This window comes from Rhinopithecus bieti, unplaced genomic scaffold, assembly GCF_001698545.2.
Source record: "Rhinopithecus bieti isolate Rb0 unplaced genomic scaffold, ASM169854v2 scaffold_23283, whole genome shotgun sequence".
NCBI classification, from domain to species: domain Eukaryota; kingdom Metazoa; phylum Chordata; class Mammalia; order Primates; family Cercopithecidae; genus Rhinopithecus; species Rhinopithecus bieti.
Genome location: NW_016810852.1, coordinates 584,530 through 611,158, shown reverse-complemented (window position 1 = coordinate 611,158; position 26,629 = coordinate 584,530). Strand labels below are relative to the sequence as shown.

Here is a 26,629-nt window from a genome sequence, read left to right as displayed (position 1 = left end):
AAGACTGTAGAAGAACCCCTACTCTAGTACTACAGTGTCCAAGGTAGTTGCAACAGAAATGAAGACAGCTGGAGCTCCATTGCCCCTCCCACAGATCTCCCACGGGACTCTCCCTGGCCACAACCCCCCTTACAACCCCCCTCACATGCCCAGGTGCTGCCCCAGCTCCTGGCACATCTGTGCACTCTGCAGGCTCTTACCTAGGAAAGGAACTTGACCTCAGAACTTTACTTCTTACCACCACAACCCTCCCAAAAATATCCTTAAATATACCATTCCAAAGAGTGTCACTTTCATTTTGACTGTTGAATTGCTCATAGCTATCTGTCTTCACCAGATGTGTTCAGGTTGAATGAAATTGACACACTTCTTGAATCAGATGGGGAAATATCATTGAAAGTTTAAGTTAGGATTTTCCTCGTCAGCCTCAAGGAGTTTAATTACACAGCCACTACCGGGGCTCATGTCCCAAGTCCCATTTCAGAGTTTAGACAAGTGACCAACATTACCAGAGGCTGGGAAGGAGAATGGAGGGGAGCAGGAAGGTAGGGATAGTTAATGGGGACAAAAATATAGTTAGATAGACTAAATAAGATTTAGTGTATAATAGTGCAACAGGGTGACTACAGTCAACAATAATGTATTGTACATTTTAAAATAACTAACAGAGCATAATTAGAATGTTTTTAACTCAAAGACATGATAAATGCTTGAGGTGATGGATACTGCCCCCAAAAAAGAAGTGCGACCAATGTGCCAACTTTCACTCTTTGATTTCTCACTTATTTAACTTTTGAGAGGGTGTATTGCCCACATGACCCAAGCCTAGCTATGTCACGGGGTCAAATTATCCCATTTCCAGGATCCTCAAGTCAATCATCTCTAAAAAGAGATCAATCCTACTTCAAGGATTTTGTAATAAGATAAAGATTACAAACTTACAATATGTAATTTTACCATATTGCAAAATCCTTGAAGTATGATGCCATGTGTTCATTCACACACCCTTGTTATACTTACTGGTTTTTGCTATTGACTTATCGAGTGATGTCAGAATATATTATAGTAATAATTTTCCTTTTTTTTTTTTTTTTTTTTTGAGACGGAGTCTTGCTCTGTCGCCCAGGCTGGAGTGCAGTGGCCAGATCTCAGCTCACTGCAAGCTCCGCCTCCCGGGTTTACACCATTCTCCTGCCTCAGCCTCCCGAGTAGCTGGGACTACAGGAGCCCGCCACCTCACCCAGCTAGTTTTTTGTATTTTTTAGTAGAGATGGGGTTTCACCGTGTTCGCCAGGATGGTCTCAATCTCCTGACCTCGTGATCCGCCCGTCTTGGCCTCCCAAAGTGCTGGGATTACAGGCTTGAGCCACCACGCCCGGCCATAATTTTTCATTAAAATGTTATTAGACAAAATATATAAAACTTTGTTTATTATCAGTAATAGCTTCTTTCAAGCAAAGACACATTGCGTCATAAGTAACTAAGTGATTTTATTACCTCATTTAGTTCTCACAGCTACCCTATGAGTTTTCACTATAATTATCCAAATTTTTAAATATCAGAAACTAAAGCTCAGCACAGATGAGTGGCTCGTCCAAGATGACACAGTCACTAAAGGGTGCAGCTCAAATTTGAACGCAAGCTATCAATTCCAAAATACTGCTTTTAATCCTTCGCTGGCTCACCTTTCCATAAAACACGATCTAGGATTCTATAACTGTGGTGTCTGAGGAACAAGATTGTTACTCATACTGGCAGCGAAAAAATATGAGGATTTTATAAGCGACATTACACTTGAAGTATGTGTGGGGATAGGTGTGTGTGCAATTAGACCTGAGATACATCCACCTGGGTAGTAATGAGCCGTGTTCTAATAAAGAAAGGTATTTTATTAGTTTGCACTTAAGCATTTTTATGCACTCTGTACTTCTCTTCCAGGTATGCATTAAAGTTACCATTATCAATTTCACTGTAACAAAATCAGGTCTGGAGGATCAGTTGTTAAGGTAAAAAAAACAGGGAGTTGGGGGGAGGGAAGGGAGTGTCGTGGGTTTCCTAAATATTTTGTTTAGAAATATTGACAAAAGGCCGGGCGCGGTGGCTCAAGCCTGTAATCCCAGAACTTTGGGAGGCCGAGATGGGCGGATCATGAGGTCAGGAGATCGAGACCATCCTGGCTAACACGTTGAAACCCCGTCTCTACTAAAAAAAAATACAAAAAACTAGCCAGGCGTCGTGGCGGGCGCCTGTAGTCCCAGCTACTTGGGAGGCTGAGGCAGGAGAATGGCGTAAACCCGGGAGGCAGAGCTTGCAGTGAGCTGAGATCTGGCCACTGCACTCCAGCCTGGGCGACAGAGCCAGACTCTGTCTCAAAAAAAAAAAGGAAATATTGACAAAGAAAATTTTCTGCTGTGTGAAAACGCTACACATGAAACCTTAATCAAAAAAAACACAAGTAAGTGGCCAAGTTCTTTACCATTTCCATAGCTGCTCAGACAGCTGATCTTGTCTGCCGTCTTCTCAAGGACGTCAAGGATAGACCCTTAATTCCCCACCCCCACTGTTTGAACCAGGCTGGCAGCCCAGCCCTGCCTCTTCCCTTCACTAGGATTTCCATCTTGGGCAAGTGAACGAAGTCAGTCTTTCTGTTGTTCCTAGAAATGCAGTGGTCCATACCTGTGAAAAAGCAGCTTCTCCAAACATATTTGTTCCAGCTTCACTGGTCTTTAGGTGGTTTCTTTGTGTATTTAACTGTCCACTTCAAATATATGTGTGTGTGTGTATATGTATTCTTAGTATATTCTGTATGTGATTAGATCCCTATTTCCCAAATATTGGATTATGAGTTGTTAATATTAATCATCAGAATTAGCCAAGAGGTTCAGGAAACAAATTTTTTAAATATTTATTAAAATAATAACATTGATGTTGATTCAAAATTAATTTTATATTAATATATATTTAGCCAACAGATATATACACATATGTATGTATATAGGAATACATACATATGTATTTTTATTCACTATAGAGAAACATATAATTTAGACCCATGTTCAAAAGAATTATCCCTTATATTCAAGTCAAGATCATCCTGACTTACCCATGTTGTCACTAATGAGCTTGAGTCTTATTTCTCTAGCTTGTTTTAGGAATTATTTTGCTAGCTGCTAACTTGCTTACCTTCCACTAGGATAACTTCTTTCCAATTAAAGGTTATTTCACCATATTTTATGAATACATTGTAAGGACTTGGCTGAACATTTTGCATACCAGTTTATTCCTGTGCATAGTTAAGCTCAGCTGTGTCACTAAGCTCCCTGCATGTTAGGCTGCCTGGGACAAGAAGGAAAAGTGCCCTGATAAGAACACAGGAAATGCTGGGACTCAGTCATGGTGCAGTATCTCCCTGCTATTTTTCCTAGATTTATGGTATTGCAAAGGAAAGCTAACAGCCCTCAGCCAGGGTGAGGATGGAGCTGGGTCTGCCTGTGTTCTGACAGGCTGTCACCTATTTCAGTTGCCCTCTGCTCTGCTGAGCTCCTGAACAGGCAGTGATACTCATTGTGCTCAATTGCTCATTGCAATTTTCCTCAGATCCTCTCAATTTTGAACACCACAGTTCACCTCCCTGCCTCCTGGAGAATGCCAACCACAATGCCTTAGTCCTTCTGAGGCAACACAAGGCCATTTTTCAACTTCAAGGAATTCCATTCAGCCACCCAGACTGTCCACTTCCTTCTGTCTTCCTTTCTATTTCCAGAAACTCTAACTCACCTCGCAGACTTTTGGCAGGCTTTTTTGATTCTTAACTTGACTAATTTGATTAATGTTTCTCTCAAACTGTTTCCTGAGCTCACCTTTATCTTAAAATATTCCTTAAACTACTGTCTTCTGAAAAACTTATTTAAACAATTGAATTTGAGGTTATGATTTTTAATATTCTTTATATAATAATTTCAGGGTGTCTGAATTCTGCATGTACATAACAAGTAAATAATGAGTTGTTACTTGAGGCAGCATACTAGTAACAGTGCATGCTGGAGCCAGCAGACCCAGGCACAAGCCCAGCTTCTCATAGCCATGTGATCTCCGGAAGTGACCCACTAGAGTCTGTTTGTTCATCTGCAAGCTGGGGGTGATAACCACAGTGCCCACCTTATGGGGGCATTCAAAGGATTAATAGATAATCCACATAAAACTCTTAGCAGGGTGCATTGCATTGAGTAGTGCTTAATAAAGATTAACTCTTGCAAATGGAGACTGGGAGCAAATTGTGAACGAACAAGTGAAGGGAGATATAAACTCACATGTTTATACAAGGGTGAAGCTGGAGGTAAGGCTCCTTTTTCATATGCAATCATAAATCATTTCATGGAGGTGATGTGATTTCAGAATCTCCCATGTTGGTACAGAAAGACTATTCAAGGCATCATAAATATTCCAGGCACCGTTTTCTTCTTAGCACAAGCAAATGTTAGAGAGAGAAATTGAATGATTAGAGAGATCAAGTATTAAGCAGGTCTTCCTAAGAGATGAGCAGAAGGTATGGAAACTTCAGTAGTGTGCATCTCTAAAATACAAGATAAAGGATCAGAATTGACATGTAGTTGAGTCAGAAGCTTCTGTGTAAACCCAGCAAAAGAGACATGGTGTGCATTCAGATTCGGCCATCAGCATTAATGCTCAGCTAAATAGTATTAAGAATAAGAACAATTGGCCGGGCGCGGTGGCTCAAGCCTGTAATCCCAGCACTTTGGGAGGCCGAGACGGGCGTATCACGAGGTCAGGAGATCGAGACCATCCTGGCTAACACGGTGAAACCCCGTCTCTACTAAAAAATACAAAAAACTAGCCGGGCGACGTGGCGGGCGCCTGTAGTCCCAGCTACTCGGGAGGCTGAGGCAGGAGAATGGCGTAAACCCGGGAGGCGGAGCTTGCAGTGAGCTGAGATCCCGCCACTGCACTGCAGCCTGGGCGGCAGAGCGAGACTCCGTCTCAAAAAAAAAATAAAAATAAAAATAAAAAAAATTAAAAAAAGAATAAGAACAATTACAAACAGAGAAAGAAAAATAGAAACAACTTTGAGGCACTGGCAGAGACATAATTTAGGTATCTAAACTTTGGTTTTAGTGATGTGGTGCGACTTGAAAAACCCAAGTTGGAAGAACAAAGAATCAAGCTCATCGTGAGGATCAACACTGATAAAAACCAGTTGAAAACTATTGAAGAGAAAATCCTGAGAATGCTCTTTACCTCTGAAGGAAATATTCTGGACAATGAAGAACTTATTGACACACTGCAGGATTCAAAGGCAAGTAAAATATTTTTAGTATTTATGGAAAGTGTGTTACTTCAAAAGTTATAACAGCCTTTGAGGGTCCTGTAAGGGCTTTTAAAGCAAGACGGGGGCCACACTGGGCTTCCATGGACACACAGACGGGTGCCTGCCTGTCAGGGCTCCTTGCCAACCACAGAAACTTGGAGAAACTGTAGACCACCACTCCTCTTGTCTTGTCTGCATTTCTTAAATAAAACACATAATGTAAAGAACTGGGACAGGATATAAATTGAAAGGAACAAGCACAACAAACTTTCATATGAATGCCATCACCTGCAGGAAGCCTCTCTCTGATATTCCCAGTTGGAAATAACTTCCTCCTCCTCAGAACTTCTATAGTGTCTTATCTGAATCTCTACTACAGCACTTGTCACTGTTTATCCTATGTCACAGTTACCCAATTACATGGCTTATCTCTTCTGTTGGGTTGTTAAGTTCCATGCAGTGGGAATCTGTGAATAGTTCATTTTGATATTCCTTCTCCAAGGATTACACATGGTGGTTGCACACAATTGGTACTCAACAAAAACGTGTTGATAGTAAGATGAAGTTTTACCTTAAACTTAAAATTCTTCAGTAAATTATTTCTCAGATTCAAACCATCATTTAAGGAGTGTGTACTAAGAACACAGCTTACAAAATGATTTTCATCCACTTGTGAGAAACAAAATAATTTACTAAAAAAATCCCCTTGACTTTATTAAGCCAGAAGCACATAGGTTATCTTTTTTGCTTTTGTTGACATCAAAACTGGTTGACTGCTTTGTATTGTACAGTCCCTTGAGATTGCAGTATTAAAACAGTAATAAGCAAGTAATTTGTTTTCTTCCTCTCTCCTTTTGCTTTTCTGTTCATAGGTCTCTTTATCCTCCTCTCATTTATTCTTCCTTGGGATTTTTATTTCTGGCAGTTGTCTGTTAACCCACTTGTTTTATTTTAGCAAAGTTTTACATGCCAACTCTTTAAAGAATGAAATATTTCTACAAGGCTTATTATGAAAAATAGCATTCCCTGCCTTCTCTTCCCACCAGCCACCCATGCCTCCCTTCACAGAGGCAGCTTTCTTGATTTTTTGTTTTTTGTTTTTTATTTTGTTTTGTTTTGAGACAGGGTATCGCTCTGTCACCCAGGCTGGAGTGCAGTGGCATGATCATGACTCACTTCAGCCTTTATCTCCTGGGCTCAACCCATCCTCCTCCATCAGCCTCCTGAATATCTGGGACCACAAATGCACAACACCATGCCCAACTAATTTTTCACTTTTTTATTTTTTGTTTTTTGTAGAGACAGTGTCTCACTATGTTGCCCAGGCTAGTCTTAAACTCCTAGCCTCAAGTAATCCCCCTGCCTTGGCCTCCCAAAGTGTTGGAATTACAGGAATGAATCACTCTGCCGGCCAAGGGAGCTACTTTTATTTTGCATCTTAACTGTTATCTGTACCCCTAACACACACACACACACACCTTCCCATCCTCTGGCCTCCCACTGTAGTTATATCCTGATTATAGCTGAACATTAAATGTTAACATTGGCTAAGGGTGAAGATCTGGCTATAAGATTTGGGGTCTGAGAGGAGAAGGGCTAGGATCTCAGCATTCAGTGTGCATACAGTCACCCAGTCACTCTGTTTTAGTTCCTTCCTTCCATCAAAAATCCCTCTGTCTTACTTTCTCCAAAGGAAATTTCTATTTTTTCTGCCAGGGTGAGAAAGGGACAAACCCCTGGCTGTGGGTGGCGTAGGAAGATGACCTAGGGAGTCTTACCACCAATTCTTATTTTAAGCCCTTCCCACTTCCAAGAGTGCTTCTTGCACTAATTCTTAAGCCTTTGATGTTTTTAATAAATTTGAGTGAGTTCTGTGGCTCTCCACTTTTGCCAGTGTAGGAATCCATTTTATGGGTGTGCTAAGTCATTGCCACCCTTCTGTCTGCTTTCGAGCTCCCAAAATTCATTGATATTTCCTCTCCCATTCTTCCTATCTTTATGGGTTTACTCTGCATTTTTAAGCCTTTTCCTACAATTTTAATGTAACTTCAGTAGGAAGTAAAGGTAGATACACATGCGATGACTGCCATCTTTATCTATAAGCTGGCTTATTTGTTTTGCAAGAAGCTGCCTTGGAGTCATCCTTTCTATAGAGCAGGGATCAAACTGATCCTTGGCTGCATTTCCTGCCACTTCTTGGCTACAGTTTATATGCCTCTCAACTCTCAGAATCCTTACATAAAAATATGTCTTATATTCTCTCAACATGGCTGAAACCTCAAGTCTGTAGGGCATAATGTCTACAAGTAGTTGCCAAACTCAACAGAGGCATATAGTATTCTAATATTCTTTGGCAAAGAAAAGAAAATGATCCACTTTCCTTCTCTTTAGCCCTGGGTTCTACATTATCAGTGCCTTGTGCTCCCTAAGACATAAAGAATTATTTGTTAGTGGGCCTGCACGATCCACCAGCTGCTCCCATATCAACTTTTTTTTTTCTACTTGGATTTGAAAGCTTTAGTTGAGTCCCATATTAAGATAGGGGTTTCCTACTCAACTCTGCCCTTTATTTCCCCTTCAGCTCCCTAAGGGGATATTACAGGGAGAGTTTGAACTTTCTGATTCCTGGAAACAGTGTCTGCACTGAATCCTTCCCCTCCCTTTCCTGGTGGGCTGGGGTAAACAGTCTAGACTTATACTCTTTATTATGGTAGGTAGCCACTAGCCATAGGTGGCCGTTGAGCACTTCAAATATGGCTAACCTGAATTAAGATGTGTTGGTAGTGTAAAATACACAACAGATTTCAACAGATTCCAAAGAAACAAAATATCTCAGTAACTTTCACGTGGATTATATGTTGATAAAATATTTGGGGTATATTAAAAATATATTATTAAAATTAATGTCACTTATTTTTTATTTTTAATAAATTTAGAAAATGTATGATTATGTGGCTCACATTCTATGTCCATTGAAAAGCACTGGTCTATACAGGAACTTGATGATTCCTTTTAGCTTTGATGGAGCAAATACTGAGCAGTCACTTCCCTTGATGATTTTTCATGGTCCCTGCTCTAGACCCTTTGACTTTCTAGAGACAAAAGGATCTCCCAACCTAAGGATATCCACCTCTGGAAAACAATGGGGGAAGGGAGGGGAGGCAGGGACAGACAGCAGTAGAAAGAGAGAGACTGAGAGACACAGAGAAGGGAATCTTGAAGGTCCATTGGGCAGAGGGCTCCCCAGACCCACAAACCCAAAATGCAGAAAGCCAAAAGACCTTGAAAGCATCTCTAACTCACTTAGGGTTATAATCCTCCACAAACAACAGCTTCTATCCCATATGTCTATACCTGGGAATACTAGGTAAAGAACAAGAATATTAGTCACCCTTGTTATTCCAGGGAGGGATGTGGTACCACTCATTGCCTCCAAGCCACTCTCTAGTCCCATCTTTCGGGCATTTTCCTGGGTATCCCTTCTCCTTTCATTCCTTCATTCATTGTGCGAGCCCTGGACTGCTCACAAAGAAGTTCGGGAGCAATTCAGAGTGCTACAATAGTGTTTGCATTGCAGAAGTAACTCAGATTGAGTCTCAGAGACGTGCTCCTTCTATGTTTTCAAAGCTACTTGTATTGCTTGCTGCCCTCTGCCTATTCCTAACTCTGGAAGGAAGAAAGGTCAGCTTATTCAGAAGGTCAGTGAACTCTGAGACTCAGTCATTCCACCTGGGGACCCCTTACTATAATCACCAACTCATTCTATCCTTGTTTCTTCCCTAGACCTAACTGGATACATTCCAGATGTCCCACTATTTTTCTGGAACAGATCCCTAAGAATTTGTTATTGTATGTTTATTCAGATCACTTCTGGTGCCATTAAAATCAGGCTGGAAGAAGCAGAGTCCACTGAGCAAATGATCAATGTGGCTCGTGAGAAGTATCGTCCAGTGGCCACTCAAGGCTCTGTAATTTACTTTGTCATTGCAAGCCTCTCAGAAATAGATCCTATGTACCAGTATTCATTAAAATATTTTAAACAGGTAAGTGTGTTCTTGTTGTTAATGAAAGTCATCTCTTTGGCCTCCATTACACCGTTGAATTACTTCTTGCCTCACACAAGCCATAAGTCTAGTTATCAGGTAGAATCTCCCAGGTGCACACATGGTTCAAGGGTGGTTCCAGTCAGGCATGGTGGCTCACACCTGTAATCCCAGCACTTTGGGAGGCCGAGGTGGGTGGATCACCTGAGGTCAGGAGTTACCCTGGCCAACATGGGGAAATCCCATCTCTACTAAAAACACAAAAATTAGCCAGGCATGGTGGCAGGTGCCTGTAATCCCAGCTACTCGGGAGGCTGGAGCAGGAGAATTGCTTGAACCCAGGAGGTGAATGTTTCAATGAGCCAAGATCGTGCCACTGTACTCCAGCCTGGGTGACACAGCAAAACTCTGTCTCAAAAAAAAAATTAAAAAATTTTTTAAAAAGAGTGATTTCACCAGCCCTTCCAAAGATGCAGTTTTTAGAATAGAGTTAGTGATTATTATATATATATGTGTGTGTATACATAAAATTTAGAATTTTTTTAATGATTTGATTGCCCAGTATGCACAGAACACTGTAGAGGAAGAGAAGAAAGCTGCTTTGCCAGTTTCATTTGCTCCTGAATTCCTCAACTAACTAGCATGCTTGTTTTCCTTCATGCCTGCCTTTCTTTCTTAAGAGTCACAGCTCAGTCCCATTTCTTTAGACATCCTCTGCAGTAATCTAGATTCCCTTCCACTGTTAGTGTTTTTTGTTGTATCTCAAGTTCGAACAGCACTGACCTTAACCAAATTGGTTTATGTATCTTTTATTTCCCAAACCTTTTATGCAACAACCTGTCCCTCTTCCTTCCGTGCGCCCACTTTTGACTTAGAGGGATCTCTTTCCTTTGTTCCTGTCCCACTTTCACCATATGACTATGAGACTCTTGTTTTATTTCACCCTCTCTTCTTTATCTCATATTCACAGTTGAATTTCATCTGCTGTCTCGTGAGTAGGATGTTTTCACTCCTTATCCTCTTTGTAGCAGCATTCATTTTTTCCAAAAGCAAATTCAATGCCACAAAGCTTCAGCAGGCAATGTCAATTTTGCCAAAGACTTCCAGGGAAGACAGAGAGTTTGCATTACTCACTACACAGCAAGACTTACCAAGCATCTGCATCAGAGGTTCTCTCCAGAGGTTCACTCCAGAGGTTCTCTCAGGTGCCAGTGACCTCCTCTCAGCCCACCCGACCACAGCCTCCCTGGCTCAGTCTTCCCATCAGCTCCTACTTCTTCTTGGCAATGCTATCTCCTTTTCTGGGCAAAACAGTTTAACTTACTCTCACTTTTCTGTTTATCCATGCTTATACCCTACCCATGACATAACTCAGTCAACAAAGGCCTCTCCCTCCATACGTGCCACTCAGTAGAAAACAGTGGAGAATAGTAAACATAAAGCTCTTTCCCTGCAACACATTTCTATTTCCTGTTATATGCCCCTGTATAGTCAATGCTGGCTCACACACCTGCAAGCCAGGCCAGTCTAGGCCTAGTGTTTTCAAAACACTGTTCCACAGACCTAGGTCCTAAATGAATTTTCACAGATATTGCCCATCAATACAATTTAGACTCTATAGCCTGGAATTCAAAGCCACATCCAGCCTGTTCCTGTTTCATCTCTCCAGTCACATTTCTCACAACTCCTGTGCAACAGCCAAATTGATCCATTTACATTCCCAAGACTAACTGGATGCTTTTGTGTTTCTGACACTCCCTCTGTTTGGAATGCCCTTCCTCCCAACCCAAATGCCACCTTCTCCACCAAAGCCTGCTACTGGAGCTGCAAACATCTAGCGGCTGACTGGAATGAACATCCGAAATGGCTGACTCACATGGCTGGGCTGTCACCCATGGCACCTGCAGTGGCCTCTCCATGTGGCTTGGGTTTCTCACTACAGGGCACCTGGGTTCCAAGAGGGCCTCTCCCCAAAGTAAATGTTCAAAGAAACCAAGATGGGAGCTCTAGGACTTCTGACCTAACCTTGGATTTCATGCAACATCAATTCGGCTACAGTCTATTGGTCAATCAAATCACTAGGATAGTCCATGTTTGAGAGAAGGGGATTTAGACTCCACCTCTCAATGGGAAGAGTAGCAAACAGTTTCATCAGTCTTCATCCAAAACATTTGATATGCTTCATCTGGCATAATGTTATCCCACGTTGCCTTGTGTGGTTGGCTTCTGTCTCCTGCTGGAGCCTGAACTCCCAGGAGGCAAAAATGAAGCCTTACCCATCCCATATCCCCTATGGTGCTTAGTGCCACATAATGCTCATGAGTGTTTCATCAATGAAGAGTCTGTTTTGATCTCTGCATATAACATTCCAACAATTCTTCTTGAACTTCAAATAGTCAAACAATTCTGATGACAGCTTGATTTTTTTCTCTAGAGGTCTTATTTAGTACCCTTGATAATGGTTGGAGGTCCAGGAACAATTTCTGTTTCCAGGAGAGAATGGAAATGAGGAATTGAAAGAAATGGGAGTCAAGTTGTTTAGATAGGCCTGGGCTGTCTTTCAACAAGATGTTCATTTTAGCAGCCTTTAAAAGCCATCTGTGCTGGGTTCAAACCTCAATTCCTAGAGGCAAGGGTTTGGGTTCTCATATCTCTGCTCCCTTCCTTTAGTTGACAGGTATTAACCCAAGCAAAATAAGGATTACCAAATCCTGTAATGCCACCTAAATGACTTTTTGATAATACTTTTCTTATCCTGGGTGTTTTGGAATTTATGCTCTTCAAGGTTTTAAAATCTCCTTCAAGAAATAAAAGTGAAAAGGCCCTAGAATATCTTGGGCTGAAAGTAAAAGCGATACAGGATGAATCATCAAAGCTCTGGAGTTCTACAGATTAGAAGGGAAACCAGAAATCCAAAACATATTTGTAGATGACAGTCTTGGCCAGGATACCCTCTACCAAACCCATTTCACAGTGAAATTCTTTAGAGAATTTTGAGATTTACCGGTTGTATTTTGGTACCATATTTATCACATATTCACTGGGCTTTAACCTCTATGCTTCTTGTCAGGTTGTTAAAGAGGGCTGAGTCCTCTTTTCTCCTGAGTGTGTTAAAACAACACTCTATTACCTTTGTCAACCAAACTTTCAGAAGAATCAACAAGGACTTTCCCAATTCCCTATAATAATTGTAGGCTTCCTCTAAGCCCTTTTAACGTAGGGGAATTGAGACCTATTTTGGTGAGGAGACTGACACAATCGGGCCCTTTCCCTTTGTGCTCCATCCTGTTAGTAGAAGAGGTGGGTAGGAGAGGCCTGCACAGCCTCAGCACAGTTATTTCTAGGAAGAAGTAGAGGACACGTCTTGACCCTGATCTGCTTTGGTCCTTAGCAGGCTTCTAGCTGCCAGTCTGTTTTGATCGGTCTGCCCTCACCATGAACATATATCTTGATCCCAGGGATTGGGCAGGTACTACCTCACTTCCCACTTTACCCCTCAGGCTGTGGATCCTGAGACCACAAACACATGCTCCTCGGGGCCCTGATGGGACTATCCTGAGTCTCTGCTGCAAGATCCCTCCTTGCTCCATGACTTCCGTGGAAGGCCACACATTCAGGTTCTGCTCAGCTTCCTCACACAGCTTGGGACCTTTAGAAATTTTTTATCTTCCTTCCACTCCACTTAGAAGTTGCAGAAAATGGGTAGGACTACATCAGGCCTCATCCCTCAATGCCACCATCTCTACTGCCTTACCAGTATCTTTATAATATGGGGCACCTTTGCAGTAGTGATTCTCCTTTCAAAATTTACAGGTAGGAAACAGGGTAGAAATCTCCTTTAAAATCACCAAAATCAGTTTCTCTTAAATTTCAAGGAAAATTCTAGCACATTATTTCTACACCCTAAGAATTATCTTGGGGAGGTGCTAAGAAATAAGCATGAGCTTACCTTGCTCTTACATCTCTCACCCCAAAATACAGGGCTTATCAAATCTGGGTTGAAGATGTTAAAAAAAACTGGTCCTGCCAGCTCACCTCCATTTTCCAAAGTTTCATGTCTCACATCAAGATGATGCTTTTGAATATTGTCAAGAACTTGGCATTAGTCCATTTCTTAAAAATAGGAGAGAAAGGGGAGTGTAGAAAACAAATATCATATATCACTTTGGGATGAATTCTAGACTTTTTCATAGTACAGTAAGTCCTCACTTAATGTTGAGGATCGGTTCTTGGAAACTGTGACTTTGTTAACCAAAATGACATATAATGAAACCAATTTTTTTGGTCTCATCAATGTAATAGCAAAATGACTTTGAATGCAAGGTTGTTCATAATTCAAAGACCTGCTGTGCATAATTTCACTTAAAGTCTCGGTTTCCAAGAACCTATTGGCCACATTGAGGACTTACTGTATTCATCTCCCATGCTGCCATTTACTCACTGAATGCAAACAAGAGAGACAGAGATTTTTTCTTCTCTATAGAGAATGAATTAAATCAGAGACATTGATAGAGCTCTCTTTCACACAGTTGTTCAATACCACCATTGAAACTTCTGTAAAGACGGAAAATCTACAACAGCGCCTGGACATACTACTAGAACAAACTCTCCTAACTGCTTATGTCAATGTTTCAAGAGGACTTTTTGAACAACATAAACTCATCTACAGCTTTATGCTCTGTGTTGAGATGATGCGTCAGCAAGGAACCCTAACTGATGCTGAATGGAATTTCTTTCTCCGAGGTTCTGCAGGATTGGAAAAGGTACCTGATTCCCATTTAGATGATGATTCATATGGTCTGGCTGTGTCCCCACCCAAATCTCATTTTGAATTGTAGCTACCATAATTCCCATGTGCTATAGGATGGACCTGGTGGGAGATAACTGAATCTGGGGGGCAGTTTCCCCCATACTGTTCTCGTGGTAGTGAATAAGTCTCATGAGACCTGATGGTTTTATAAGGGGAATCCCCTTTCACTTTGTTTTCATTCTCTCTCGCCTGCTGCCATGTAAGATGTGCCTTTTACCTTCTGCCATGATTGTGAGGCATCCCTAGTCACATGGAACTGTGAGTCAATTAAACCTCTTTTTCCTTATAAATTACCCATTCTCAGCTATGTCTTCATCAGCAGCATGAAAACAGAATAATACTATGATCGTTATTCTAGATAGAGCCCACAAGCACCTACCAGTGCTCGGTGGTGACTCTGGTTGCTGAAGGCCATACATTTGGCTATGTGGCCCAGTGGAGGGGAATTGAGGTCAGGAGGCACATGTTATAACTCAGCTCTGCCTCCAACTAACTGTATAATGTATCATTTAGCCTCTGTATGGAGCACTATCCTCACCTATAGAAAAGGAATGTTGGGAGTAACCAATGAGCTAATAGAAGTGAACATGTTTTGAAAAGCTGACCCTCTTACAAGTGTAAAGAGTTAAAATCCAGTAAAAGTTGCAATTCACAGACTTAGCAATAGTTTTTTTTAAAAACCATGACCCTCTCTTGCCTGGAGATACATCTCATTATAAAGCATGGGAAGTGACAAAATGACTTGTCACCTTCTGTAATACTGTAAAACGAGTTCTGCTGCACTTCCCTTCTTCGTGTTCATCTGCTTGTCCTGCTTGCTCCAGTCCCTTAAACTGGCTTAACCCACACACGTACCACAAAACTAGTGGCCCACAGAGGTGAGCCTCTAAACCTTGCCTACAATTTGGTCTCTGCTCCACTCTAAATTCTTGGCTCTGTCCAACTCTGCAAGTCTCAAGTCCTGTCCTTGGCCCCTGAAGACCTGACATCTGCACCTGTTTGCCAGTATTTGAACCCCAGTGTATCACTAGGAGGTTGAACCTGATGCTTTTATTTGACTCGCTGCTGCCAGACAAGACGTCTCCACCAGATGTTCCTTCCTCCCTGACCCCCATCCATCTTGCATACACACACATTCTGTGACTCCTCTCTTAGTGTGTCTTATCCTTGTAATCACAGTTCATATTCACAGAGAGCTTTCTATGTGTTTTATGTATATCAACTCCCTTATTCCTCTCAGTATTCTTCTTAGGTAATTTCCTAATTTGTATCTCTAGTCTATGATAAGATAGTTAGGCACAGGAAGGTTAAGTAACTTGTCCTGATCACACACTTAATAGGACCTGGAACCAGGATTTGAACACTTGCAGTCTATAAAGCCTGCTCTCTTAGCCAGTTCACTCTACTGCTGACTGTTAGCCACTCAGCCAGGCCCTGCCCAGTGTGCTTTCGCCCTTCCTTCCTCACTGCAGCCTTGTCAACAGCTCTTCTTACAGTTTTCTCACACAGAGACTCAAAGAAGTTAAAGAGCTTTCCAAAATCACACTAGTGCATGACACAGTCTGATTCAAACCTGTGTCTGAGCTCCTAAAGCCCATGTCCATTCCAACACCACCTACTTCTCATGAACAGCATATTTTGAAAAGTGTAAAATATGTTTTAAATACCATAAACTCAAAACTTAAAATTACCATAGTCAGAAACTTCTCTGAATTATTTTAATTAAACTGTCTTTTCCTTATGGTAGACATAAGGAAATTGGAAGGATTCTTGACTAATAATTATTTTCAGAAATGTATTTGGGGGCATATTTTATATGGTCACCTCATTTGACATTTTGACACTAGTATTTTCTATTTTTATCGTAAGTGCTACATTGTTTTTTGCTACATTCATTAGGATCTAAATTAGATTTTCTGGAATAATCTTGGAAGCCAACTTCCATGTATAAAACTTTTCCTGTGGAAAAATGTGCACTGAGTTCCAAACACCTAAGACAAGATTGTGTCATTATGCAAGGAGATGGTACAACAAAAGGGCTCTGGAAGAGACCTAGAAAGAATAAAAGATGAGTGTCCTGGATGGGAGGAGAGAGAGGAAGGAGATACATGCCCCGTGGAATCTGGAGTTGACTGGATGCACTAGATGAAGAAAATCCAGATGAGCAAAACACAGATTTCTAGAAGGTCACAACAACAAAAGGCAGGGGGAGATGCTGTGGTCTGCAGCTGGAGACTGGCTGGTGTGAGCAGAAGTAGGCATTTCCAGGATTGAACCACAACAGTTAGAATTTAGGGACAAATAGAAACAACTGGAACCAATACACAAAGCCTCAAGCATCTGCAGGTTTCTATTACATGTGGACAAGGTAAATGGATTTCTGCAAATTGAGGTCTCTAGGCTATTCTCATTGGTTATATTCAGTCTGTACAACTAATGTTTTTAAACGATGATATTTTAAACAGGGGTGTCCAGTCTTTTGGCTTCCTTGGGCCACGTTGGAAGAAGAATTGTCTGGGGCCACACATAAAATATACTAACACTAATGATAGCTGATGAACTTTAAAAAAAATTGCAAAAGAAAAAATCTCATAAGGTTTTAAGAAAGTTTACGAATTCGTGTTGGTCCACATTCAAAACCGTCCTAGGCTGCATGTGGCCCGTGGACCATGGGTTGGACAAACATTTTTTAAAGCATTTTCTCTTAATGCTAGGAATCCAAAAAATGATGCTAGCATGTAATAATAGCATAACCAGAAAACTTTACATGATATCTATTTCCTGGAAAATTCATTAAAATTTGCGCAGAGACCAGTGATTTGTTTTACACATTATTATTAGAGATCAAAATATAGCAAAACCACTCAGAATTCTGCATTAGATATTTGTAAATGCCTGTGAACATTAACTAATCTAAGAGTCTTTGAGGGGTTTATCTAGGATCAAGATGTAACACAGGGAAATGCCACTTCCAGCATGACAGTGTGAGGATCTTCACATACCTGCTCCCCAGCAAAACTGTTGAAAATTATGTAAGGATCATTTAAAGTATCTGGAAATGGTCCCAGGCACATACAGCAAATGAATAAACATTTATTTGAGATAATTTATTAGAGGCTCAGTAAGGACAGCAAGAGTCTGTGGTCTTTGAACCTAGACCCACTGCCTCCCTTCCTGCTCCCAGCTTAGGGAGATAGGAACTGCACTCCAGACTGATGCAGCTAAGAGCACAGGGCTCCTGCCTGCTCCCCACTGCCAGTTAAAGGGCCATATTCCTGAGAAAGACAGGACATCAGCATTTCTCATCCTGCCCACAGCTACCTACTGCTGAAGCTAAGTTCCAGTTGAGTGCAGCCAAAAGGTGGGGCTGCCTTCTTCACCCAGCCCCCACTGGGGAGACTGAGGCTTCATGTTTGGTGCAGCATCATGGTTGTCCCAGCTCCTAAGATAGTAGTTCATCAATGGCAGAGGCAAGCTGAGGAGACCTGAGGCTACTGTCTTCCCATCCATGGCGTACTCAGCTCCTGGAATATGCCTCTGCGAAAAGTGCAACATTGTCATGCCCCTGGCTTGGAGACTTTGCCTGAATGGGAGAAGCAACCCATAAAACAGATAGTTCCTTATCTCCTCACAGAGTGACTGACTTCATTTCCAACACAGTATGGAAAAGTTTAAGCCTAATGATGCTCTCTAAAACTATAAAGGTTGTAGTGAAAGGCAATCGAAAGGAAACTGATGGAATTACCAGACAGAGAGACAACGCTATAAGCCAGCTGGTTTGCCAGAGATTAGGAGAAGGCACTGAAGCCTGCCAAAGACCAGAAGAAAACCCAAACACTGACCTTAGCAACTCCTTCAAAGGGGCCCAAATTTGAATGTTTTAGTCTGAGGAGAAATTTATGTCCCCAAGAGCATTGTTAAAAACATTAGAGCAATCAGCCCACAATTAGTGGTGCTTAACAGCTAGATGCAGTCAAGGAAAGAAACTATCAAAAAGAGCCCTGAAAAAGCTATGAACATCCCAGGGTAACTGTGGGCATTCCCAAGGCTGCACCTCTTGAGGAGCAACATTAGAGGCTTAATGTTGTGCAGGGGTTGTGGGGAGACTCCACTAAAATAATCCAGTCAGTTATTAAACAAATAAGCAAGTAACAATAAGAAGCCTTTGGGGAAAGGGTGCATGCTCAGAGTTGCTACAGTGCATTACAGGTTGAGTATTCCTTAATTCAAGATGCCTGGGCCCAGAAGCATTTCAGATTTGGGGTTTTTTCAGTTTTTGGAATACTTCCATTATACTTACTGGTTAGACATATGTCTGCACAAAAAGTTGGACATGAATATTCATAACAGCATTGTTTATACTAGTCAAAAAGTGGAAATGTCCAAATGTCCAATAGCCCAAATGTCCATCAACTGATATGTAAATAAAATGTGGTATATTTATACAATGGAATATTATTCAACCATAAGAAGGAATGAAGTACTGATAATGTGCTACAACATGGATGAAACTTGAAAACACTAAGCTAAGAAGTCTGTCACAAAAGCCCACATATTATATAATTTGATTTACATGAAGTGTCCATAATAGGCAAATATATAGAGACAGTAAGTAGTTTAGCAGTTGCTTCAGGCTCAAGGGATGGGATTAACGGGGAGTAATGGCTAATGGGCGCGCAGTATCTTTTTGAAGAAATTAAATGTTCTAAATTGTGATGGTGGGTGTACACATCTGTGAATATACTGAAATCATTAGATTATATGCTTCAAATGGATAAATTGCTTGGTATGTGAATTGTATCTCAATAAACCTGTTTTTAAATGTAGTAAGGAACTTTGGGCAAATATTCAGGAAATTTTGAAGAACTAGTTTCAGTCTTACAATCACAGTTATTTCTCTGTCTCTTTTAAAACTGTTTACCCACATGTAAGTGCTTCACGGAATATTGCCAAATGGCATAACACTTCTCCCAGAAGTTTCTGAGAATATCTAAAATAATTAGACAAACGCTTACCAGAGCTGGAATAAGGTTGCCATTTGTCTTGCTACTGATACTGCTCCATACTCAGCTTTCTCTGTCTCCTAGGGGTGAGAACATCTGGTAATCTGATTTGAAGACTCGTTCTCTAGAGAAAAATTATTAACCATAGGAATATTTGGCGAGTGGGGAAAGATTGGTGTGGGGTGTTGGAAAACAGGCTGAAAGTAGCAGATTTAATTGATCAACTTTGTTTTCTGTAAATGTCAATCTGAAAAGTTTTTAGCAGCCGTACTTCTGTGCAAAGGTCCACAATTAGAATTGATTCAACACCGTTTCTATTTCACCATATTGTACTACTTGTCCTAGGAAAACAGTTATTTTAACATACTATTAGAGCTTGATTTTTCACTTGGACAAAGTGAAAGTATATTTTGTGATTGCCTTGTGAATTGTTATTCATTTTCTTTCTGTCTTCAAATAGGAACGCCCACCTAAGCCTGAAGCTCCTTGGCTACTTACTGCTACGTGGTTCGCTTGCTGTGACTTGGAAGAATCATTTCCAGTTTTTCACGGACTTACCCAAAATATATTGTCACATCCTATTTCCATACGCTTAGGTAGTGTGACAAAAAGAACCTGCTGAGGAGGCTTATAAACAGGCTCTTGAATCCTAATCTTAATGTTTTCTTTAACCTCTTCTGCAATGTCAATATTTTTCACTAGGAACTTCCTTCATTTCTAAGAAACTGTAAATTATTTGTTTTTACAATTTCTTGAGTAGAATGCTTGGCCCATGAATTTTCAGTATTTCATGTTTACTTTATATGTGTTTTATTTTATGTATATATTTGAGAATATAAACATACATTTGTGTATTGCTTTAGCTGTATCCCATAGGTTTTTTTTTTTAACTTTTATTGAAGGATAACATAAATCCAGAAAATGCACAAATCAAAATTATACAATTTGATTAACTATCACAAACTGTGTAGATTTATTTATGAACCATCACTGAGAGTAAGAAATAGAACAGTACCAGCATCCCAGAATCCCCTTATTCTCTCTCGCTTCTCTTCCTCAGAGGTAACAACTACTCTGAATTATAATATTCTGTATTAATTTTTCCCTACAAGTTTTAATATATAGCCCTTTCAATTCTAAAACTACACTTACTAGTTCAAAGCCATTTTAGGATTTAGGGGGCCATCTTTTTTTGTTTATAATTTAATTACATTATGGAAATTATACTCATGGTTTTCATGAAATTGACTCTTTGGAATTATATACACTTCCTTTGCAGCCTGGTGCATGTTTTGTTTATATAAAATATTCCATGCATGTCATTTCTTGAATGCAAGGCTCCATATGTGACCTTTAGCTCAAACTTACTAATTGTGGTATTTATCTTACTAACGTTCTTATACTGGATCTGTCAGATTCTAAGAGAGCTATATTAAGGTATACCACTATGATTGGCAACTTCCCTTTGTAATTTTGGAATTTTTCCCATTATACTTTGTGAAACTATGCCAGTATATAAAATAGGTTTAAAGTTAAGTTCTTAGTAATTATTCCTTTTTATTAAATAATAAATCCCTCTTTACTCTGAATAATGCTTTTTGCCTTAAGTATATTTCCTTTTTAATGTATTATTTGTATTTGTTAATCAGGGAGTACATGTGCAGGTTTCTTACATGGGTATATTGCATGCTGGGGAAATTTGGGCTTCTAATGATCTCATTGCCCAGGTAGTGAACATAGAACTCAATAAGCAGATTTTCAACCCTTGCTGCCTCCCTCCATCTCCTCTTTTGGAGTCCTCAGTGTCTATTGTTCCCTCTTTTATGTCTTTGTGTACCCAATGTTCAGCTCCCACTTATAAGTGAGACCATACAGTATTTGGATTTTCTTTGTTCATTCACTTAGGACAATGGCCTCCAGCTGCATCCATGTTGCTGTAAAGGACATAATATCATTCTTTCTATGGTTGCATAGTATTCCATGTGTATATGTACCACATTTTCTTTGTCCAGTTCACTGTTGATGGGAACCTAGGGTGATTCCATGTCTTGTTGTTGTAAATAGTGCTGCGATAAACATATGAGTGCAGGTGTCTTTTGGTAGAATGATTTGTTTTCCTTTGGGTATATACCCAGTAATGGGATTGTAGGTCAAACGTTAGTTCTATTTTTGGCTTTTTGAGAAATTTCTAAACTGCTTTTCACAGAGGCTGAACTAGTTTATATTCTCAGCAGCAGAATGTAAGCATTCTCTTTTCTCCACAATCTTGCCAAAATCTTTTTTTTTTTTTTTTTACTTTTTAATAATAGGCATTCTGACTGGTGTAAGATGGTAATTCATTGTGGTTTTGATTTGCATTTCTCTGATGATTAGTCATGTTGAGTACTTTTTCATATGTTTGTTGGCAGCTTTATGTCTTCTTTAGAAAAGTGTCTATTCATGTTCTTTGCCCACTTTATAATGGGCTTATTTACTTTTTATTGATTTGTTTAACTTCTTTATAGATTCTGAATGTTAGTTCTTTGTGGGATGCATAGTTTGCAAATATATTCTCCCATTCTGTACATTGTACTCAGTTGATATTTTATTTTGCTATGCAGAAGCTCTTTAGTTTAAATCCCATTTGTCTATTTTTTATTTTGTTGCATTTGCTTTTGGACTCTTCATCATAAATACTTTGCCTAGGCCAATGTCTAGAAGAGTATTTCCTATGTTTTCTTCTAGGATTTTCATAGTTTGAGGTTTTTCTTCAACCTTGAGTTAATTTTTGTATATGGTGAGAAGTAAGGGGTCCAGTTTCATTCCTCTGCATATGGTTAACCAGTTTTTCCAGCTCATTTATTGAATAGAATATTCTTTCCACATTATTTTTGTTCACCTTGTCGAAGATCAGCTGGTTGTAGGTGTGTGACTTTGTTTCAGGGATCTCTGTTCTGTTCCATCAGTCCATGTGTCTACTTTTGTACCAGTACCATGTTAGTTTGGTTACGGTAGTCTTGTAGTATATTTACATGTTGGATAATGTGATGCCTCTGGCTTTGTTCTTTTTTACTAGGATTGCCTTGGCTGTTTGGGCACATTTTTTGTTTCCTATGAATTTTAGAATAGTGTTTCCTAATTCTATGGAAAATGACATTGGCAATTTGATAGGAATAGCATTAAATCTGTAGATTGCTTTGGATAGCATAGTCATTTTAACGATGTTGATTCTTCCAACCCATAAGTGTGGGATGTTTTTCCATTTGTTTGTTTCATCCTTTCTTTTGGCAGTGTTTTATAGTTACTCTTATAGAGATCTTTCACTTCCTTGGTTAGATGTAATCCTCAATATTTTTGTGGCTATTTTAAATGGGATTCCATTCTTTATTTGTTTCTCAGCTTAAACATTATTATCCTAAGGATTTGACACCTAGACCTGATAAATGACTTCAACAAAGTCTTATGATATAAAACGAATGTACAAAAAAATCCTTAGGATTCTCTAGGGTCAGAATCATATTGTTAGTGAAGAAAGATAATTTGACTTCCTCTTTTCCTATTTGAATAAATTTCTTTCTCCTGCCTGATTGCTTTGGCTAAGACTTCCAGTACTATGTTGAACAGGAGTGGTGAGAGTAGGCATCTATGTTTTTTTCCAGTTCTTACAGGGGAATGCTTCCAGCTTTTGGCTGTGCGTTTGTCATTGATGGCTCTCATTATTTTGAGGTAAGTTCCTTTGATGCCTAGTTTGTTGAGGATTTTTATCATAAAGGGATGTTGAATTTTATCAAATGCTTTTCCTCATCTATTGAGGTGATCATATGGTTTTTGTTTTTAGTCCTGTTTATGATGTGAATCACATTTATTGATTTGTATATGTTGAATCATCCTTGCATCCCAGGAATAAGGCTCACTTGATTATGATGAATTAACTTTTTTCAATGCTGCTGGATTCAGTTTGTTAGCATTTTGTTGAAGATTTTTTAGTCTGTTTTTGAGTCTATTTTCATCAGGGATATCGGCCTTTAGTTTTCTTTTCTTTTTATGTCTGTGCCAGGTATTTGTATCAGGATGATGCTAGCTTCATAGAATGAGATAGTGAGGAGTCCCTCCTCCTCAATTTTTTGGATTAGTTTCAGTGGAATTGATACCAGCTCTTCTTTGTACATCTGGTACAATTTGGTTGTCCAGGGCTTTTTTATTTTCTGTTGTTTGGTTTTTTGGTAGGTTTTTATTCCTGATTGAATTTCATTACTCATGTTTAGTCTGTTCCGGATTTTTGGTTTTTTCTGGTTCAATCTTGGGAGGTTGTGTGTTTCCAGGAATTGATCCATTTCTCTAGATTTTTCTAGTTCATGTGCATAGAAATGCTCATCATAGTACCCTCTGAGGATCCTTTATATTTCTGGGGGATCATTTGTGATGTCACTTTTGTTATTTCTGATTATGCTTATTTGGATCTTCTCTCTTTTTTTCCTTGTTAATCTAGCTTATGGTCTATCAATCTTGTTTATCCTTTCGAGAAACCAACTTTTTGTTTCATTGATCCTTTGTATGGTTTTTGAGGTCTCTATTTTGTTCATTTCTGCTCTGATTATAGTTATTTTATTTCTTCTGCTAGTTTTTTTTTTAAATCCTGTATTTTATTTATTTTTTTTATTATACTTTAAGTTCGAGGGTACATGTGCATAACGTGCAGGTTTGTTACATATGTATACTTGTGCCATGTTGGTGTGCTGCACCCATCAACTCGTCAGCACCCATCAACTCGTCATTTACATCAGGTATAACTCCCAGTGCAATCCCTCCCCCGTCCCCACTCCCCGTGATAGGCCCTGGTGTGTGATGTTCCCCTTCCCGAGTCCAAGTGATCTCATTATTCAGTTCCCACCTATGAGTGAGAACATGCGGTATTTGGTTTTCTGTTCTTGTGATAGTTTGCTGAGAATGATGGTTTCCAGCTGCGTCCATGTCCCTACAAAGGACACAAACTCATCCTTTTTTATGGCTGCATAGTATTCCATGGTGTATTTGTGCCACATTTTCTTAATCCAGTCTGTCACTGATGGACATTTGGGTTGATTCCAAGTCTTCGCTATTGTGAATAGTGCCGCAATAAACATACGTGTGCATGTGTCTTTATAGCAGCATGATTTATAATCCTTTGGGTATATCCCCAGTAATGGGATGGCTGGGTCATATGGGACTTCTGGTTCTAGATCCTTAAGGAATTGCCATACTGTTTTCCATAATGGTTGAACTAGTTTACAGTCCCACCAACAGTGTAAAAGTGTTCNAGTCCCTAGTGTTGGCTCAGGTCTCCAGCTGTGCTGGTGGCAGCGGCGGCGTCTCCGAGGCTCTCGCTTTGCCACAGTCACTGCCATGTAACCCCGACCCGCGAGAGAGGGCGAAGACAAATGTCTTATTTTGAGAAGTGTCTCTTCATATCCTTTGCCCACTTTTTGATGGGTCTTCTGCTAGTTTTGGATTTCATTTGTTCTTATTTTTCTATTTCCTTTAGGTACTACAAGATTAGTTTGCTAATTAGAGAACTTTCTAACTTCTCAATGTCATTTCTAACTTCTCGATGTAGTTTTTCAGTGCAATAAACTTTCCTTTAACACTGCTTTGCTGCATCCCAGAGGTTTTGATACATTCCATGTCTGTTTTCATCTATTTCAAAAAAGCTTTTTTACTTCTGCCTTGATTTCATTGTTTACCCAAAAGTTATTGAGAGCAATTTGTTTAGTTGTTTCCATGTAATTTTATGGTTTTGAGAGATCTTCTGTCTAATGATTTCTATTTTTATTTCACTGTTGTCTCAGAAGATGCTTGGTATGGTTTGGATTTTTTTTATTTATTGAGACTTGCTTTATGACCAAGCATGTGGTCAGTTTTAGAGTATGTTCCGTATGCAGATACGAAGAATGTGTATCTTGTGGTTGTTAGGTAGAGTATTCTGTAGGTATCTATTAGGTCCAAATGGTCATGTTGAATTTATGTCCAGAATTTGTCAATTTTCTGCCTCGGCGATACATCAAATGCTATCAGTGTTGTATGACTATTGTTGTGTACTGCCAAAGTCTTTCATTAAGTCTAGATGTGCTTGTTTTATGAATCTGGGTGCTCCAATGTTGGATACATATATATCTAGGACACTTAAGATGTTTTGTTGAATTGAGCCCCTTATCATTATTTAATGCCCTTCTTTGTCCTTTTTTATTTTTGTTGGTTTAAATTCTGATATAGAAACTGTAACCCTTGCTTTTTTTTGTTTTCCATTACATGACATATCTTTCTCCATCCCTTTACTTTGAGCCCATAGGTATCATAACATGTGAGATTGGGTCTCTTGATGATAGAAGAAGAATGAGTCTTGTTTTTTCATTCAATTTGATACTCTATGTATGTTAAGTTGAGCATTTAGGCCCTTTATGTTCAAAGTTAAAATTGATATATGAGGTTTTGTTGCTATCATAATGCTGTTAGCTTAGTTACTCTGTAGTCTTTATTGTATAGTTGCTGTATGTGTTCTGTGGGCCATGTGCTTACATATGCTTTCATGGTAGCAAGCATTATTCTTTCGTTTCCACATTTAGAACTCCCTTAAGCATGTATTGTAGGGCCAGTCTGGTGGTGGAAAATTCCCTTGGTGATTACTTGTTTAGGAAACACTTTATTTCTCCTTCATTTATGAAGCTTAGCATGGCAGCATATGAAATTCTTGGCTGACATTTATTTTCTTTAAGAATACTAAAAATGGGCCCCCAATTTCTTCTGACTTATAAGGTTTGTGCTGAAAAGTCTGATGTTAGTCTGATAGGTTTCCCTTTATAAGCAACATGACCCATTTTTCTAGGTGCCTTTAAAGTTCTTTCTTTCATGTGGACTTTGGTTAGTCCTATCCCTCCTATCCATCCCCAAGTCTGTCTTGGGAATGGTCATCTTGTGTAGCATCTTACAGGAGTTCTCTGGATTTCTTGTATTTGCATGTCGACCTCTCTAGCAAGATTGGGGAAATTTTTCTGAATTATATCCTCAAATATGTTTTCCAAGTTGCTTACTCTCTCTACTTCTCTCTCATGAATGCCAGTAAGTCATAGGTTTGGTTACTTTACATAATCCCATATTACTCAAAGGCTTTGTTCATTTTTTTTTTAATTATTTTTCACTTTTGTCTGACTGACTGGGTCATTTTGACAGATTGATCTTCAAGTTCTGAAAGTCTTTCTTTTGCCTGGTCTAGTCTGTTATTAAAGCTTCCATTTGTATTTTGAAGTTCCTGATGTGAATTTTTCAATTCCAGAACTTCTGTTGGTTTGTTCTTAATATAGCTATGTTGTCTTTCATATCTTGGATCATTTTTCTGGCTTCTTTGTGTGGGATTTCAACTTTTTCCTGGATCTCATGGAGTTTCTTTGCATCATATTCTGAATTCTATATCTGTCATTTCAGACATTTCATTCTA

General features: G+C 39.6%; 1 protein-coding gene across 1 annotated transcript in view; it reads left to right on the top strand.

The window, feature by feature from the left end:
• The window catches only part of DNAH6 (dynein axonemal heavy chain 6), a 327,840-nt gene that overhangs the window by 220,713 nt on the left and 80,498 nt on the right, over positions 1-26,629 (top strand). Inside the window, exons 59-63 of the mRNA XM_017892976.1 lie at positions 1,939-2,006; positions 5,134-5,314; positions 9,190-9,369; positions 13,899-14,132; positions 19,643-19,778. Of these exons, the coding sequence (XP_017748465.1) occupies positions 1,939-2,006; positions 5,134-5,314; positions 9,190-9,369; positions 13,899-14,132; positions 19,643-19,778 (799 nt within the window). The remainder of the gene's footprint in view (positions 1-1,938; positions 2,007-5,133; positions 5,315-9,189; positions 9,370-13,898; positions 14,133-19,642; positions 19,779-26,629) is intronic.